Source organism: Oncorhynchus kisutch, linkage group LG23 (genome assembly GCF_002021735.2).
Source record: "Oncorhynchus kisutch isolate 150728-3 linkage group LG23, Okis_V2, whole genome shotgun sequence".
Taxonomy (NCBI): domain Eukaryota; kingdom Metazoa; phylum Chordata; class Actinopteri; order Salmoniformes; family Salmonidae; genus Oncorhynchus; species Oncorhynchus kisutch.
In genome coordinates, this window is record NC_034196.2 from 5,310,355 (window position 1) to 5,328,436 (window position 18,082).

General features: G+C 44.6%; 1 protein-coding gene across 2 annotated transcripts in view; it reads left to right on the top strand.

Annotated features, from left to right (window-relative positions):
* LOC109877831 (RAB6A-GEF complex partner protein 1) overlaps positions 1-18,082 on the top strand; it is an 84,383-nt gene that overhangs the window by 27,362 nt on the left and 38,939 nt on the right. For both annotated transcript variants that reach the window (XM_031803130.1, XM_031803131.1), the window contains exon 3: positions 8,576-8,655. In XM_031803130.1, coding sequence (XP_031658990.1) covers positions 8,576-8,655 — 80 coding nt within the window. The remainder of the gene's footprint in view (positions 1-8,575; positions 8,656-18,082) is intronic.

Sequence of the window (18,082 nt, forward strand, 5' to 3'; positions counted from 1 at the left end):
CTACCCTGCCGCCCCATTTTCAATTCAGGCTGAATAAGTCGAGGGGTATTAATACTTTCTGAAAGCACTGTAAACCCCTGCTTGTCTGGCCATATCGACAAATACACCAGACTAGGAACCTTGGTCTTACCTGGTTATTTTTAGGGAAATAGAAAGGGGATAGAAAGTCAGTTGCACAACTGAATGTATTCAAGCGAAATGTGTCTTCCGCATTTAACCCAGCCTTGATCAACGTCGTCGGCGCCCGGGGAGCAGTTGTTGTGATGGTTAACTGCCTTGCTCAAGGGCAGAACGGCAACATTTCTCACCTTGCACACTCGGGTATTCAAACAAGCAACCTTTTGGTTATTGTCCCAATGCTCTAACCGCTCGGCTACCTACCTAATCATCACTGCTTGTCTGTCTATTTGTCTAACTGTAACACCCGGTTATAGTACAGCCACGGTCTGTCTTTTTACCCGGAGGAGTGTTTTTCTCAGAGAAGGGCTGGAAGTAAAACTCAAACGGAACTCCCTGCCCCCCTCGGTTATGTAGTGTTGAGACTCAGGGACGCATAGCCCTGCTGGAAACCCCAAATTGGAGGAGAGCAGACCAAAGCTCCCAGGAGGGACAACGTAATCGCACCAGGCCCAGGCAAAGTTTATATTTTCTTTAGGAGAGGGAGAAAGGAACAAGTAAGCTGTGTGGAGGGGGGGTGGGGTTCTTGTCTCCATAATTTTCTGTGTTTTGTTTTTTCCTTTATTCTGTGTTCAGTGTGTTTCTGTTACTCTCAACTGTCTGACCACAATTTGGCTCATAAAACAGGATTTGCAATGATCATGAGAACCGTGAGGAATCAGCCCAGAGCGCCAAATTCAAATAAATTACTATAAAAATCTAACTTTCATTAAATCACACATGTAAGATACCAAATTAAAGCTACACTTGTTGTGAATCCAGCCAACATGTCAGATTTCAAAAAGGCTTTTCGGCGAAAGCAAACAATGCTATTATCTGAGGGTAGCACCTCCGAAAACAAAGGGAAACCATATTTCAACCCTGCAGGCGCAACACAAAACGCATAAATAAAAATATAATTTATGCCTGACGAGCTTCTTTTGTTGGCACTCCAATATGTCCCATAAACATCACAAATGGTCCTTTTGTTCGATTATTTCTGTCTATATCAAAAATGTCCATTTATTTGGCGCGTTTGATCCAGAAAAACACCGGTTCCAACTTGCGCAACGTGACTACAAAATATCTCAAGTTACCTGTAAACTTTGCCAAAACATTTCGAACTACTTTTGTAATACAACTTTAGGTATTTTTTCATGTAAATAAACGATAGATCATCCAGTCTTAAATTTTGTGTTCAATACAGGAAGAAAACAAACTGAAGCATGCTTTCTGGCCACGCTCCTCTAACAGTACACTTCAAATGACCCTCATTCAAGATTGCCGTACCTCTTCATTACACAAAGGAATAACCTCAACCAACTTCTAAAGACTGTTGACGTCCAGTGTAATCAGCCATAAATGCAGATTACCGATTTGTTATGAACTTGAAATCGGCCATGCCGATTAATCGGTCGACCTCTAGTTCTTATGCACGACGCAAAGCGGAGTGCCCAGATACAGCCCTTAGCCGTGGTATACTGGCCATATGCCACGACCCCCAAGGTGCCTTATTGCAATTGTAAACTGTGTACCAATGTAATTAGAGCAGTACAAATACATGTTTTCTTATACCCAGGGAATACGGTCTGATATACCACGGCTGTCAGCCAAATTTGCATGCAGGACTCGAACCACACAGTTTCTAATCAACGTTAGAGAATAGACTACAGAGATGAGAATTGACAACATTCCAATTCCAGAGTTCTGCTGTGATCTGTAATAAATATGTTACTGTTAAGTGATGTACTAATTAGCCTGCTGTCAATATCTTTGAGGAAGGGGGAAATGCAATATTAGGAAGGTGTTCGTAATGTTTGGTATGCTCAAAAAAAGAAAGGCTGTTAGCTGCAGGTCTCTGTGAGATAGAACCCCTGGAGAAGAGTAGGTGGCCTTCCTCACAGCACACACATCGAGCTCGCTGCCATCCAGGACCTCTATACCAAGCAGTTTCAGAAGATTTCACTGTTGGTGTACACCTGGTGTTTAGGAAATGTGCCAAAATGTGATTTTGATTTGACACATGCAAAACACAAACACTGTTATCTACCCAGTGGGAGGAAGAACCTCCTCTTTATTGAGGATCCTGTACCCACTTAGCAATTGCAGACGGCACCTTTTTAGCCCACAGCATCGTGCCCTCGGCTGAGTCACAACACCAAGAAGGCCTTTCAGTTCTGTTTTCTCAACAATGTAGCCGGTCAGCTTGATAAAATAACAAAACAGAAAGCAAGGCCGTTTTCCCAGAATCAGATATATTCTTTGAGGTAGGCTAGTTGCAAGCTGCAATATAACTTACTTGAGGACCCGACCAAATTCCCATAGAAATAGATGTTTATAGATCATTCTCATTTGAAAGCAGGTCTAAGAAGCGGTAGTTATGTTATATGTGCGCTATTTCTATGCTTCCCATTTTTTAGTTATGTTTTTATGTCTTTTGGTACAATATTTTTGAGGGGAAAATATACTGTATTTCAGAGGTTTAGATGTTAGTGATTCTCTACACTTGTCACAAACTGAAATTACGCAAACTATTTGAATTTTAGCAACCAGGAAATGGTGGAGGCGGAGCAGTTTCTCCATATTGCACCTTTTTTAACTGTTGCTGCCAAAATACCATCGTTGTCTTTGTAGAATTATCTATGTCTAACATGCATTTCCAAGGTAGCTGTTTAGAGGCTAGCTACTATTGTGAAAGATGTTAAGTGTTTGAAGGGGGACCTTTGACGCTCAAGATTAGGATCCTCACAGGTGCTGCTGTCCAGGTTTGTATCTGTGTATTTGAGACACGAGTACTATTCCTGTTTATAACATGCTCAAGCTCTTTTGATAGACGAGTTTATTACGAGAGCTCATTTTGGCTCCCAACAAGCAGTAAGACTGAAAGGTAAATGAATAAACACATTGAACTTACAAGGAGCCAACGATCAGTTGTGTGTTTACATCAAATGTGTGAAGGCAACAAAGTCAATCATATATATATATAATACTTTTTAAAAAATTATTTTCCACAGTAAATTTTTTTTTTATTGATTTAGTTTTTTTGCATAGTTTGAGTCGGTGCAGTCGGTTTAGTTTCACACAGTCCACCATGTCTCAGCTCAGCTGCAGTGCTGGCTGGTTAGCTCAGATATGCCTGAAATATCTGCACTGCGTTTTCAATTTGAGGAAATGGTTATTATAATAACTAGGCCATCTGATGAGACTGAGGAGCCTGCCCTGAGCATTCACACTATATTTATATACTACCCCTTTTGAATGTGATGAAGTGCTTTTCTTAAGTAATAACTAACTGGAAGTGTTGGGCCTGCTTTTCTGTGTGCAGAATATTTGTCTGACGAGGAGTCGCAGTTAAAGGCATGTGCAAGTTGGAGTGTATTGTGACTTACTCAAATGTAGGTAATGAAATGTAAATAGTTTTCTATGGCAACTACTCTCTCTTCAACTGAGTTTTTAATAGATGTTTTCTCTTCCATCTCCTCTCCTGTAGGACTAATAAACTCAGCAAAAAAAGTAACGTCCTCTCATTGTCAACTGCATTTATTTTCAGCAAACTTAACGTGTAAATATTTTTATGCACATAACACGATTCAACAACTGAAACCAGCTGAACAAGTTCCACGGACATGTGACTAACAGAAATGTAATAATGTGTCCCTGAACAAAGAGGGGTCCAGCTACATTAAGTACTGCAGTGCATCTCCTCCTCATAGACTGCACCATATTTGCCAGTTCTTACTGTGAGATGTTACCCCACTCTTCCACCAAGGCACCTGCAAGTTCCCATTTCTGGGGGGAACGACCCTCACCCTCAGATCCAACAGGTCCCAGTCGTGCTCAATGGGATTGAGATCCAGGCTCTTCGCTGGCCATGGCAGAACACTGACATTCCTGTCTTGCAGGAAATCACATACAGAACAAGCAGTATGGCTGGTGGCATTGTCATGCTGGATGGTCATTTCAGGATGAGCCTGTATGAAGGGTACCACATGAGGGAGGAGGATGTCTTTCCTGTAACGCACAGCGTTGAGATTTTCTGCAATTACAACAAGCACAGTCCCATGATGCTGTGACACACCGGCCCAGACCATGACGGACCCTCCACCTCCAAATCGATCCCGCTCCAGAGTACAGGCCTCGGTGTAACTCTCATTCCTTCGACGATAAACGCGATTCTGACCATCACCCCTTGTGAGACACAACCGCGACTCGTCAGTGAAGAGCGCATTTTTCAAGTCCTGTCTGGTCCAGCAACAGTGGGTTTGTGTCCGTAGGCAACGTTGTTGCCGGTGATGTCTGGTGAGGACCTGCCTTACAACAGGCCTACGAGCCCTCAGTCCAGCCTCTCTCAGCCTATTGTGGACAGTCTGAACACTGATGAAGGGATTGTGCTTTCCTGGTGTAACTCGGGCAGTTGTTGTTGCCTCCTGTCCCGCAGGTGTGATCTTTTGGATGTGCCGATCCTGTGCATGTGTTGTTACACGTGGTCTGCCATTGTGAGGACAATCAGCTGTTTGTCCTGTCTCTCTGTAGGGCTGTCTTAGGCGTCTCACAGTATGGACATTGCAATTTGTTGCCCTGGCCACATCTGCAATCCTCATGCCTCCTTGCAGCATGCCTAAGGCACGTTCACACAGATGAGCAGGGACCCTGGGCATCGTTCTTTTGGTGTTTTTCAGAGTCAGTAGAAAGGCCTCTATAGTGTCCTAAGTTTTCATAACTGTGACCTTTAATTGCCAACCGTCTGTAAACTGTTAGTGTCTTAACGACCGTTCCACAGGTGCATGTTCATTAATTGTTCATGGTTCATTGAACAAGCATGGGAAACAGTGTTTAAACCCTTTACAATGAAGATCTGTGAAGTCATTTGGATTTTTTACTAATTATCTTTGAAAGACAGGGTCCTGAAAAAGGGATGTTGATTCTGCTCCCATCCAGGCTTCGCTGTCACTCACTCAGCTGTCACTCACTAAGGCAGCATGCAATTCTTCCCTCATCAGCACAGAGTCACAGGGTGAACTCTCAAAGTTCAGACACTGACTGCTCTTCCAAAAATATGTCCCGTCTTACTTTGCATGTCCAAAAATATGTGGACATCTGCTCGTCGAACATATCATTCATATGTGGTTGGTCCCCCCTTTGCTGCTATAACAGCCTCTACTCTTCTGGGAAAGCTTTCTGCTAGATGTTGGAACATTGCTGTGGGGACTTGCTTCCATTCAGCCACGAGCATTAGTGAGGTCGGGCACTGATGTGCGATTAGGCCAGGCTCGCAGTCGGGGTTACAATTAATCTCAAGGGTGTTCGATGGGGTTGAGGTTGGGGCACTGTGAAGGCCAGTCAAGTTCTTCCACACCGATCTCGACAAACCATTTCTGTATGGTCTTCTCTTTGTGCACGGGGGCAATTGTCATACAGGAAAGGGCCATCCCCAAACTGTTGCAACAAAGTTGGGAGCACAGAGTCGTCGAGACTGTCATTGTATGATGTAGCGTTAAGATTTCCCTTCACTAGAACTAAAGGGCCTGAACCACAAAATCCCCAGAGCATTATTCCTCTTCCACCAAACTTGACAGTTGGCATTATGCGTTTGGGCAGGTAGCGTTCTCCTGGCATCCTGTCAAACCCAGATTTGTCCGTCGGACTGCCAGATGAAGCTTGATTCAGCACTCCAGAGAATGCGTTTCCACTGCTCCGGAGTTCAATGGCGGCGAGCTATAAAGCACACCGGCCAACGCTTAGCATTGCACATGGTGATCTTAGGCCTGTGTGCGGCTGCTCGGCCATGGAAACCCATTTCACGAAGCTCCCGACGAACAGTTCTTGTGCTTATGTTGCTTCCAGAGGCAGTGTTGCAGCAATTTTTACGTTCTTCATCACTTGGCGGTCCTGTTCTGTGAGCTTGTGTGGCCTACCACTTCACAGCTGAGCCTTTGTTGCTCCTATACTTTTCCACTTCATAATAACAGCATTTACAGTTGACCGGGGCCGCTCTAGCAGGGCAGAAATTTGACAAACTAACTTGTTGGAAAGGTGGCTTCATATGACGGTGCCATGTTGAAATCACTGAGTTCTCCAGTAAGGCTATTCTACTGACAATGTTTGTCTATGGAGGTTGCATGGCTGTGTGCTCGATTTTATATACACCTGTCAGCAACCGGTGTGGCTGAAATAGCCTATTCCACTAATTTGAAGGGATGTCCACATACTTTTGGCCATGGAGTGTGTAGCTATCTCTTTCTCCTCTTCTATGCTCTCGCTCTCTCCTTTTTCCAGCCCAGACTCTATTTTCAGTTTCTTATTGCTCTGCTCTCTGAGTAATGCTTGGCTTTGTTTCTGCCAAACACCAGATCAAAGCTACATGAACTCTGGCTGCTCTGTTTGTTGTCATGGACAGTTCTTTCCTTTTTCAATAGTTATTTTTCCAAAGAATTTCTCTAGCTTTTCTTTCATAACAGCTTTGCCTCTAGCATTGCTAGTGTCACTAAATCACTTACTCCAACCAGGCTTTTACTGAAATGTCATGTTTAATTATGGAACTAGTTTTACTTCCTCCCCCACATCTCCATGGAGACAGCTGTGTAATTGTATGGCTCTGTTGTTGTTTGGGTTATTCTTTATTGGATGCTCCTTAGTCTGGTCCCAGATCGATGTTGTCCTGCCAACAGTCGTAACAATGATGACTGTAGGAGTTGGCAAAATGGCACGGACAGATCTGATACCAAGCTAGATACACCCCAGTCTAAGTTTAGCTGTTTTTGGCCGTGGAAAGAAATACAGAACTCATCTAAGAGTTGTTTTTGTCAAATGTATACACGGAAAAGCTTTAGCAAGACTAACATTAGACGATTTAGGTATCTGTATGCTTCTGTGGTAAGCTGTACATGAAATATGGTCCTTCATTTGGTCATAAGAAATTTGACCCTTTTTCTTCTTTTTCCCTGTCATAAACAGCTGTTCCTTTTTCAGTTCTAGAGGTTGACACATTGAATGACCAACAGTCTGTGAAATGAGTGTCAGATTGAAGCGTTGTTTGTTTTTAAGAGTAGGCCAAGAACCATGTCTGCTAATCCAGCCTTAATGACTATAACAGAGCCCAGTTTGGCTACAGATCTTTCTTTCTCTCTCGGTCTCTGTCTCTGGTTTTATAGTACTCTAGCCTACTTATTGCTCCAGCTGGTGTTGCCTGTGGGGAATGAGTCAAATTTCTCACCTCATTATATTTCGTTAGTACGTGGCACGCCATTTTGGTTGCCACACTGTGTGGAAATGTCGGGGTACTCCAAGTACCCTTTGACTGTTTGGGGTTCCTTGAGGTTAGGCTACAACGTTAGTTCAGTAAGTGCCGTGCACTGCGAATGCCATTCACTGACTGACTGACGGTATCACGTGTCGCTGAAGTCTCGGACTTCAGGCTCAAGTTTACTGCGAGCGTCTTTTTGTGAACTTGTGGTGTGCAAATGAACAGGCAAGTCAGGAACTGGACAACTGTTAAACATGAAATTAAAAGTGTGTGCATTTAGGCGTGTATAGGCCTATCTCAATTTACTGTGCCCCTTGATGCCCCGAAGCTTGTTAGGAAAAAAAACTCCCCTTATTCTAGGTTAAACTTTCTCTGGTCTGAAGTATTTTCCTGTTTCGACTGCCCTTGCAAGACAGGCAAGCAAGGCCAGAGGGGCTGAAAAGGAGCGCTCCCTCGCTTATCTGATAATAATGACAGGTCTGAACAGTGGTGGCTGGGGATGGAGAGATGTTTTCTGTATACAGCAGGCTGAATGTAATAACACACCAAACCACAGTCCCTCTCTGATGGATTAGGGTGGATCTCAAGCATGACCAAGGCCACACCTTACTCATGAATAATGGGTCTCTTTTCCGCTCTCTCTCTTCTCTCTCTCTCTCTCTCTCCTCTCTCTCCTCTCTCTCTCACTCTCCCTCTCACTCTCCCTCTCACTCTCCCTCTCTCTCTCCCTCTCTCTCTCCCTCTCTCTCTCCCTCTCTCTCTCCCTCTCTCTCTCTCTCTGATGGATTAGGGTGGATCTCAAGCATGACCAAGGCCACACCTTACTCATGAATAATGGGTCTCTTTTCCGCTCTCTCTCTCTCTCTCTCTCTCTCTCTTCTCTCTCTCTCTCTCTCCTCTCCCTCTCACTCTCCCTCTCCCTCTCACTCTCACTCTCCCTCTCACACTCCCTCTCACTCTCACTCTCCCTCTCTCTCTCCCTCTCTCTCTCCCTCTCTCTCTCTCTCTCTCTCTCCCTCTCTCTCTCTCTCCCTCTCTCTCTCTCTCTCTGATGGATCAGGGTGGATCTCAAGCATGACCAAGGCCACACCTTACTCATGAATAATGTGTCTCTTTTCCGCTCTCTCTCTCCCCCTATCTCTCCCTCTCGCTCTCTCTCCCTCTCTCTCTCTGCAGGCTGCCAATGGCTACATCCTCATGTTTGACGTGGTGGGAGGAGGAGAGGACAAGTATCTTTATGAGCCAGTCTATCCCAAGTGAGTACTCAACTCTTTCCTTCCTGTTCTCCCCCCCCAAGAGTCAAATGTTGACGTTCAAAGTACAACAACAAAGGTCAACTGCAACAGGGCAAGGACCAGCTGGGGAAGGAAGGGGTTAAATGTGGAATTTCGAAGCTAGCTGCAAAGACCAACAATGCTCAATCACTCATAGCTTAGGACAAACCCCACTGTGTGTCGACACATGGCATGTTATCACAATTCATTTACCAGTAGGTCTGAGCAATAGGCTGTAGTTTAGGACTGGACTAGAGTTCAAAGTTTAGCCACAAAGGTCAATGTTGTACTCGAGCAGGCAATGCTCAGTCACTCAGTGTTTAACACAAACCCAACTGTGTGTGCTGTCTACACAATGTAATAATGAGTGTACCAGTCAGTGGGCCTGAGGAAAAGGCTGTAGTTCAGGGCATCATTGCACATCGAAGGCCTTGGCAAATGTCAGGACTAATTAGATGAACAATTATTGCTGTGGATGACTGTACAATGTGTTCTTCACCAGTCGTATGCTGAACGCTCCCACTGTTATAACACAGGGCACAGGGGTGTGTCATCACCACAGCCAGGTCTCTCAGTGAGGGACCACTCTGAGCTCCTCAGGGAGCCCAGTCATTTAAATTAGTGGCCTGTTTTATACAGAGATATTGGCACAGTAGGCAATGTAACCAATCATAGCCCTCCTTTTACTTGTATTATTGCACATCCTGCAAATCACCAGCAGAGGTCGACCATTTTGAATCCATTTTCACATTCACTCTGTTGGTAATTCTTACAAATTGGATCATGAATCTAAAAGTAGCAGAGGTCCCACTCTGGAACTTTGATATGCCCATAGTGTATTATGTTCAACTGTGTGTGTGTGGGGTTGGGCCATCTGTCGATGTACCCTTGAGCAAGGCACTTAACCCTAATTGCTCCTGTAAGTCGCTTTGGATAAGAGTGTGCTAAATGACTAAAATGTCCATGTACACACACACACAGTATATACAGTGCATTCAGAAATTATTCAGACCGCTTGTTTTTTCCCGCACATTTTGTTACATTACAGCCTTGTTCTAAAATGTTAGAAATTATTTTTCCCCTCATCAATCTACACACAATAGCCCATAATAGACAAACTAAAAACAGAAATGGCTTATTTACATAAGTATTCAAACCCCTTTGCTATGAGACTCAATTGAGCTCAGGTGCATCCTGTTTCCATTGATCATCATTGCCATGTTTCTACAACTTGATTGAAGTCCACCTGTGGTAAATTTCAATTGATTGACATGATTTGGAAAGGCACACACCTCTCTATATATACGTTTCCACAGTTGACAGTGCATGTCAGAGAAAAAGCCAAGCCATGTGGTCGAAGGAATTGTCCGCCTCGACACAATCTGAGACAGGATTGTGTCGAGGCACAGATCTGTGGAAGAGTACCAAAACATTTCTGCAGCATTGATGGTCCCCAAGAACATTAGCTTCCGTTAGCAAGATGGCACCGACGGAGATGGTTGCCTTGCTTCGAGTCCTTAGAAAACTATGCAGTATTTTTTAAATTTTAATTTGTATTATTTCTTACATTGTTACCCCATAAAATCTTAAGTGTTATTACACACAGCCCGGGAAGAAGTATTGGATATAAGAGCGACGTCAACTTACCAACATTACGACCAGGAATATGACTTTCCCGAAGCGGATATTTTGTTCGGAACACCACCCAGGACAGTGGATCTAATCCCAGAAGATGCAGACTGAGCGGCCTCCTGGTTAGGCTCCGTAGGCGTGCACACCGCCCACCGCTTCCGAGTATACTACTCACCAATGTCCAGTCTCTTAACAACAAGGTAGATGAAATTAGAGCAAGGGTTGCCTTCCAGAGAGACATCAGAGATTGTAACATTCTCCACTTTACTAATGGGAATTGATGGGAAATTATGTAAAATATATCACTAGCCACTTTAAACAATGCTACCTAATATGTTTACATACCCTACATTATTCATCTCATATGTATACGTATATACTGTACTCTATATCATCTACTGCATCTTTATGTAATACTTGTATCACTAGCCACTTTAACTATGCCACTTTGTTTACATACTCATATGTATATACTGCACTCAATACCATCTACTGTATCTTGCCTATGCTGCTCTGTACCATCACTCATTCATATATCTTTATGTACATATTCTTTATCCCCTTACACTTGTGTCTATAAGGTAGTAGTTTTGGAATTGTTAGCTAGATTACTTGTTTGTTATTACTGCATTGTCAGAACTAGAAGCACAAGCATTTCGCTACACTCGCATTAACATCTGCTAACCATGTGTATGTGACAAATAAAATTTGATTTGATATGTTGTCGGAGTCAGCCCAGACACCGGGCTTTTTCATGCGTTGCGCCAAAGATATAAACACCTCTGTGAAGAATGGCGGGGGTATATGCTTCATGATTAACGACTCATGGTGTAATCATAACATACAGGAACTCAAAGTTCTTCTGCTCACCCGACCTAGAATTCCTTACAATCAAATGCCGGCCATATATTAAGTGAATTCTCGTCAGTTATCGTCACAGCTGTGTATATACCCCCTCAAGTAGACATCACGACGGCCCTCATGGAACTGCACTGGAAACTATATGTCCTGAGGCTGTATTTATTGTAGCTGGGGATTTTAACAAAGCAAATTTGAGAATAAGGCTACCTAAATTATATTAGCGTATTTATTGCAGCACTCACGTGGGCAATACACACGATCACCGCTACTCTAACTTCAGTAATCCATACAAGGCCCTCCCTTTTCCTCCCTTAAGCAAATCCGACCACGACGCCATCTTGCTCCTACCGTCTTATAGGCAGAAACTCAAACAGGATGTACCTGTGACTAGAATATTCAACGCTGGTCTGACCAATCGGAATCCCCACTAACAAGGACTGTTCACGGACTACAGCTCAACATTCAACACCATAGTACCATCCAAGCTCATCATTAAGCTGGAGGCCCTGGGTCCCAACCCATTTGGGCCCTGTACTATGAGGGCCGCCCCCAGGTGGTGAAGGTAGGAAACATCTCCCTCAACACTGGGTCACCACAAGGGTGCGTGCACAGCCCCCTCCTGTACGCCCTGTTCACCCATGACTGCGTGGTCATGCACATCTCCCAACTGTCATCAAGTTTGCAGATGATCCAACAGTAGTGGGCTTCATTACCAACAACAACGAGACAGCCTACATGGAGGAGGTGAGGACCCTGAGAGAGTAGTGTCAGGAAAACAACCTCTCACTCAACGTCAACAGAACAAAGGAGATGATCGTGGACTTCAGGAAACAGCAGAGGGAGCACCCCCTATCTACATCGAAGGGTCAGTAGTGAAGAAGGTGGAAAGTTTCAAGTACCTCTGCATACACATCAGACAAACTGAAATGGTCCTCCCGCACAGACAGTGGAGTCCGAAGAAATTTGGCTTCTCACCTAAAACCTTCACAAACATTTACAGGTGCACAGTTGAGTGTATCTTGTCGGGCTGTATCACTGCCTGGTACGGCACCGCCCTCGACTGCAAGGCTCTCCAGAGGGTGGTGCGGTCTGCACAACGCATCACCGGGGGCAAACTACCTGCCCTCCAGGACACTGTTGTCATTGACTATCATTAAAAATCTAATCAAATCAAATTTATTTGTCACATACACATGGTTAGCAGATGTTAATGCGAGTGTAGCGAAATGCTTGTGCTTCTAGTTCCGACAATGCAGTAATAACGAACAAGTAATCTAACTAACAATTCAAAAAAAAAACTACTGTCTTATACACAGTGTAAGGGGATAAAGAATATGTACATAAGGATATATGAATGAGTGATGGTACAGAGCAGCATAGGCAAGATACAGTAGATGATATCGAGTACAGTATATACATATGAGTATGTAAACCAAGTGGCATAGTTAAAGTGGCTAGTGATACATGTATTACATAAGGATGCAGTCGATGATATAGAGTACAGTATCTACGTATGCATATGAGATGAATAATGTAGGGTAAGTAACATTATATAAGGTAGCATTGTTTAAAGTGGCTAGTGATATATTTACATTTCCCATCAATTCCCATTATTAAAGTGGCTGGAGTAGAGTCAGTGTCATTGACAGTGTGTTGGCAGTAGCCACTCAATGTTAGTGGTGGCTGTTTAACAGTCTGATGGCCTTGAGATAGAAGCTGTTTTTCAGTCTCTCGGTCCCAGCTTTGATGCACCTGTACTGACCTCGCCTTCTGGATGACAGCGGGGTGAACAGGCAGTGGCTCGGGTGGTTGATGTCCTTGATGATCTTTATGGCCTTCCTGTAGCATCGGGTGGTGTAGGTGTCCTGGAGGGCAGGTAGTTTGCCCCCGGTGATGCGTTGTGCAGACCTCACTACCCTCTGGAGAGCCTTACGGTTGAGGGCGGTGCAGTTGCCATACCAGGCGGTGATACAGCCCGCCAGGATGCTCTCGCTTGTGCATCTGTAGAAGTTTGTGCTTTTGGTGTGCAAGCCGAATTTCTTCAGCCTCCTGAGGTTGAAGAGGCGCTGCTGCGCCTTCCTCACGATGCTGTCTGTGTGAGTGGACCAATTCAGTTTGTCTGTGATGTGTATGCCGAGGAACTTAAAACTTGCTACCCTCTCCACTACTGTTCCATCGATGTGGATGGGGGGGTGTTCCCTCTGCTGTTTCCTGAAGTCCACAATCATCTCCTTAGTTTTGTTGACGTTGAGTGTGAGGTTATTTTCCTGACACCACACTCCGAGGGCCCTCACCTCCTCCCTGTAGGCCGTCTCGTCGTTGTTGGTAATCAAGCCTACCACTGTTGTGTCGTCCGCAAACTTGATGATTGAGTTGGAGGCGTGCGTGGCCACGCAGTCGTGGGTGAACAGGGAGTACAGGAGAGGGCTCAGAACGCACCCTTGTGGGGCCCCAGTGTTGAGGATCAGCGGGGAGGAGATGTTGTTGCCTACCCTCACCACCTGGGGGCGGCCCGTCAGGAAGTCCAGTACCCAGTTGCACAGGGCGGGGTCGAGACCCAGGGTCTCGAGCTTGATGACGAGCTTGGAGGGTACTATGGTGTTGAATGCCGAGCTGTAGTCGATGAACAGCATTCTCACATAGGTATTCCTCTTGTCCAGATGGGTTAGGGCAGTGTGCAGTGTGGTTGAGATTGCATCGTCTGTGGACCTATTTGGGCGGTAAGCAAATTGGAGTGGGTCAAGGGTGTCAGGTAGGGTGGAGGTGATATGGTCCTTGACTAGTCTCTCAAAGCACTTCATGATGACGGATGTGAGTGCTACGGGGCGGTAGTCGTTTAGCTCAGTTACCTTAGCTTTCTTGGGAACAGGAACAATGGTGGCCCTCTTGAAGCATGTGGGAACAGCAGACCTGTATAGGGATTGGTTGAATATGTCCGTAAACACACCGGCCAGCTGGTCTGCGCATGCTCTGAGGGCGCGGCTGGGGATGCCGTCTGGGCCTGCAGCCTTGCGAGGGTTAACACGTTTAAATGTCTTACTCACTTCGGCTGCAGTGAAGGAGAGACCGCATGTTTTCGTTGCAGGCCGTGTCAGTGGCACTGTATTGTCCTCAAAGCGGGCAAAAAAGTTGTTTAGTCTGCCTGGGAGCAAGACATCCTGGTCCGTGACTGGGCTGGGTTTCTTCCTGTAGTCCGTGATTGACTGTAGACCCTGCCACATGCCTCTTGTGTCTGAGCCGTTGAATTGAGATTCTACTTTGTCTCTGTACTGGCGCTTAGCTTGTTTGATAGCCTTGCGGAGGGAATAGCTGCACTGTTTGTATTCAGTCATGTTACCAGACACCTTGCCCTGATTTAAAAGCAGTGGTTCGCGCCTTCAGTTCCACACGAATGCTGCCATCAATCCACGGTTTCTGGTAGGGGAATGTTTTAATCGTTGCTATGGGAACGACATCTTCAACGCACGTTCTAATGAACTCGCACACCGAATCAGCGTATTCGTCAATGTTGTTGGCTGACGCAATACGAAACATCTCCCAGTCCGCGTGATGGAAGCAGTCTTGGAGTGTGGAGTCAGCTTGGTCGGACCAGCATTGGACAGACCTCAGCGTGGGAGCTTCTTGTTTTAGTTTCTGTCTGTAGGCAGGGATCAACAAAATGGAGTCGTGGTCAGCTTTTCCGAAAGGGGGGCGGGGCAGGGCCTTATATGCGTCGCGGAAGTTAGAGTAACAATGATCCAGGGTCTTTCCACCCCTGGTTGCGCAATCGATATGCTGATAAAATTTAGGGAGTCTTGTTTTCAGATTAGCCTTGTTAAAATCCCCAGCTACAATGAATGCAGCCTCCGGATAAATCGTTTCCAGTTTGCAGAGAGTTAAATAAAGTTTGTTCAGAGCCATCGATGTGTCTGCTTGGGGGGGGATCTATACGGCTGTGAATATAATCGAAGAGAATTCTCTTGGTAGATAATGCGGTCTACATTTGATTGTGAGGAATTCTAAATCAGGTGAACAGAAGGATTTGAGTTCCTGTATGTTTCTTTCATCACACCATGTCACGTTGGCCATAAGGCATATGCCCCGCCCCTCTTCTTACCAGAAAGATGTTCGTTTCTGTCGGCGCGAAGCGTGGAGAAACCCGCTGGCTGCACCGCTTTGGATTGCGTCTCTCCAGTTAGCCATGTTTCCGTGAAGCAGAGAACGTTAGTCTCTGATGTCCCTCTGGAATGCTACCCTTGCTCGGATTTCATCAACCTTGTTGTCAAGAGACTGGACATTGGCAAGAAGAATGCTAGGGAGGGGTGCACGATGTGCCCGTCTCCGGAGTCTGACCAGAAGACCGCTTCGTTTCCCTCTTTTTCTGAGTCGTTTTTTTGGGTCGCTGCATGGGAACCATCCCGTGGCACTGGTTGTAAGGCAGAACACAGGATCCGCATCGCGAAAAACATATTCTTGGTCGTACTGATGGTGAGTTGACGCTGATCTTATATTCAGTAGTTCTTCTCGGCTGTATGTGATGAAACCTAAGATGACCTGGGGTACTAGTGTAAGAAATAACATGTAAAAAAACAAAAAACTGCATAGTTTCCTAGGAACGCGAAGCGGCCATCTCTGTCGGCGCCGGAAGTTGAAAGGTCATGCATTAAATGTGAATGTAGACTGTAGATTTACAAATAATTTCTCTGTGTAATTTTAATTGCACAATTAAACTAATCCTGTAACTTTAACTAGGAAGTCAGGGCACCATGGGAACATATTTCAATTTCCCGAATATAACTCATATCTTAACAAAACAGTCGCGTATTAAAATACATTTTACCTCATCAGTCTCATTACTGGACGCCGCAAACCATTGGATATCTGCACGAACCCTAGCATAGAATCATGAATCAGCGATATACAAATTGCCTTGATTATTTAACAAACTTAATCAATCACAGAATTACGTAAACACACACACAAATAGGTCATACATTGGTTATTACATGATACAAAGCAAAAGTTCCTAGCAGATGAAACCGAAATGACTGCTTGGTAGACAAAGGAAATGGGGTGGGGGCAGTTAACTCATAGAGGATAACTACACTCATTGCTAATACTTTGAACATGAACATCCGCTCATTTGAAAAGATATTCCAAGTGACATATTTACAAGTGTCTGCGTTTTTGTTGTCCCTCTGCGATTGACGGTCCTTCTGCTGGATAGTCAGTCGACAGAGAACCTCTGGTTTGTCCACCAGAGATCAAAGTCTTAGGTTGTTAGAATGGTTACTTCAGAGTATTTAAACAGCTGCAGTCTGAATAATTGTTCTTTAGTTTGTTGATTTATTTGCCATTTCAACATGGGAATGCTCTCCATGTTCTCTGGTCTTGTCCTCTGGTAGAGATGTAGTTATTAACCATTTCAACAGCTTCAGCTCCATGTTTTCTCATCTAATGTACATTTTGTTGGAAGTGGTTTTGTACTCTGTGGAAGAAGGGGTGGTTCTATGATGCCTAATGTGATGTCTGGGCTCATGGGGGTGTGGCCATTGACTAGTTAAAATGTTATATCTAAACAAGTATCTTGTTGAGAAGGCCAACCTCACATCTTCTCACAAATAGTTAATATATTCAATCATATATTTTACCTCCCGTAATTGAGAGGTGTATACAAACAAAGAAACAGTAATGTGTGTCTCCTGTGTTTTCATTTGGTGACCTCATGAAGGAATCTCGACATGACTGTTCCTTGATTTCCCACCGACCGGTTCCACATTCTCAAAAATATAAATATTGTTTAATTCTCAAATTTGGGGAATGTAGGAGTTTGTGGGATCAGCCTCTGTGTTCCACTGTGAAATCCTCTCTCCTCTTACTGTATGTCCAAAGGGGAGAGGGTCTCTTCCAAGAATTTACTTCATGTTGTTAAGTCATAAAACTGTGGAGAGAGAGAGAGAGAGAGAGAGAGAGAGAGGGGAGGGGGTGCTATGATCCTCACTCAAAAAGGGCGCGTTGTGACAACACCTACACTTGATGTCACAGGAAGGCCAAAAAGATCTTCAAGGACAACAACCACCCGAGTCACTGCCTGTTCACCCCATTCAGATTGCGAGGTCAGTACAGGTGCATCAAAGCTGGGACCGAGAGACTGAAAAACAGCTTCTATCTCAAGGCCATCAGACTGCTAAACACCAATAACTCAGAGAGGCTGCTGCCTACAGCGACTGGCCACTTTAATACATGGATCACTAGTCACTTTAAACAATGCCAATAATGTTAACATATCTTACATTACTCATCTCATGTGTGTGTGTGTATATGTATATACAGTGCCTTGCGAAAGTATTCGACCCCCTTGAACTTTGCGACCTTTTGCCACATTTCAGGCTTCAAACATAAAGATATAAAACTGTATTTTTTTGTGAAGAATCAACAACAAGTGGGACACAATCATGAAGTGGAACGACATTTATTGGATTTTTTTTTTTTAACAAATCAAAAACTGAAAAATTGGGCGTGGAAAATTATTCAGCCCCTTTACTTTCAGTGCAGCAAACTCTCTCCAGAAGTTCAGTGAGGATCTCTGAATGATCCAATGTTGACCTAAGGTCCGAGATACTGTTGTGAATAAGTTTAAAGCCGGATTTGAATATAAAAAGATTTCCCAAGCTTTAAACATCCCAAGGAGCACTGTGCAAGCGATAATATTGAAATGGAAGGAGTATCAGACCACTGCAAATCTACCAAGACCTGGCCGTCCCTCTAAACTTTCAGCTCATACAAGGAGAAGACTGATCAGAGATGCAGCCAAGAGGCCCATGATCACTCTGGATGAACTGCAGAGATCTACAGCTGAGGTGGGAGACTCTGTCCATAGGACAACAATCAGTCGTATATTGCACAAATCTGGCCTTTATGGAAGAGTGGCAAGAAG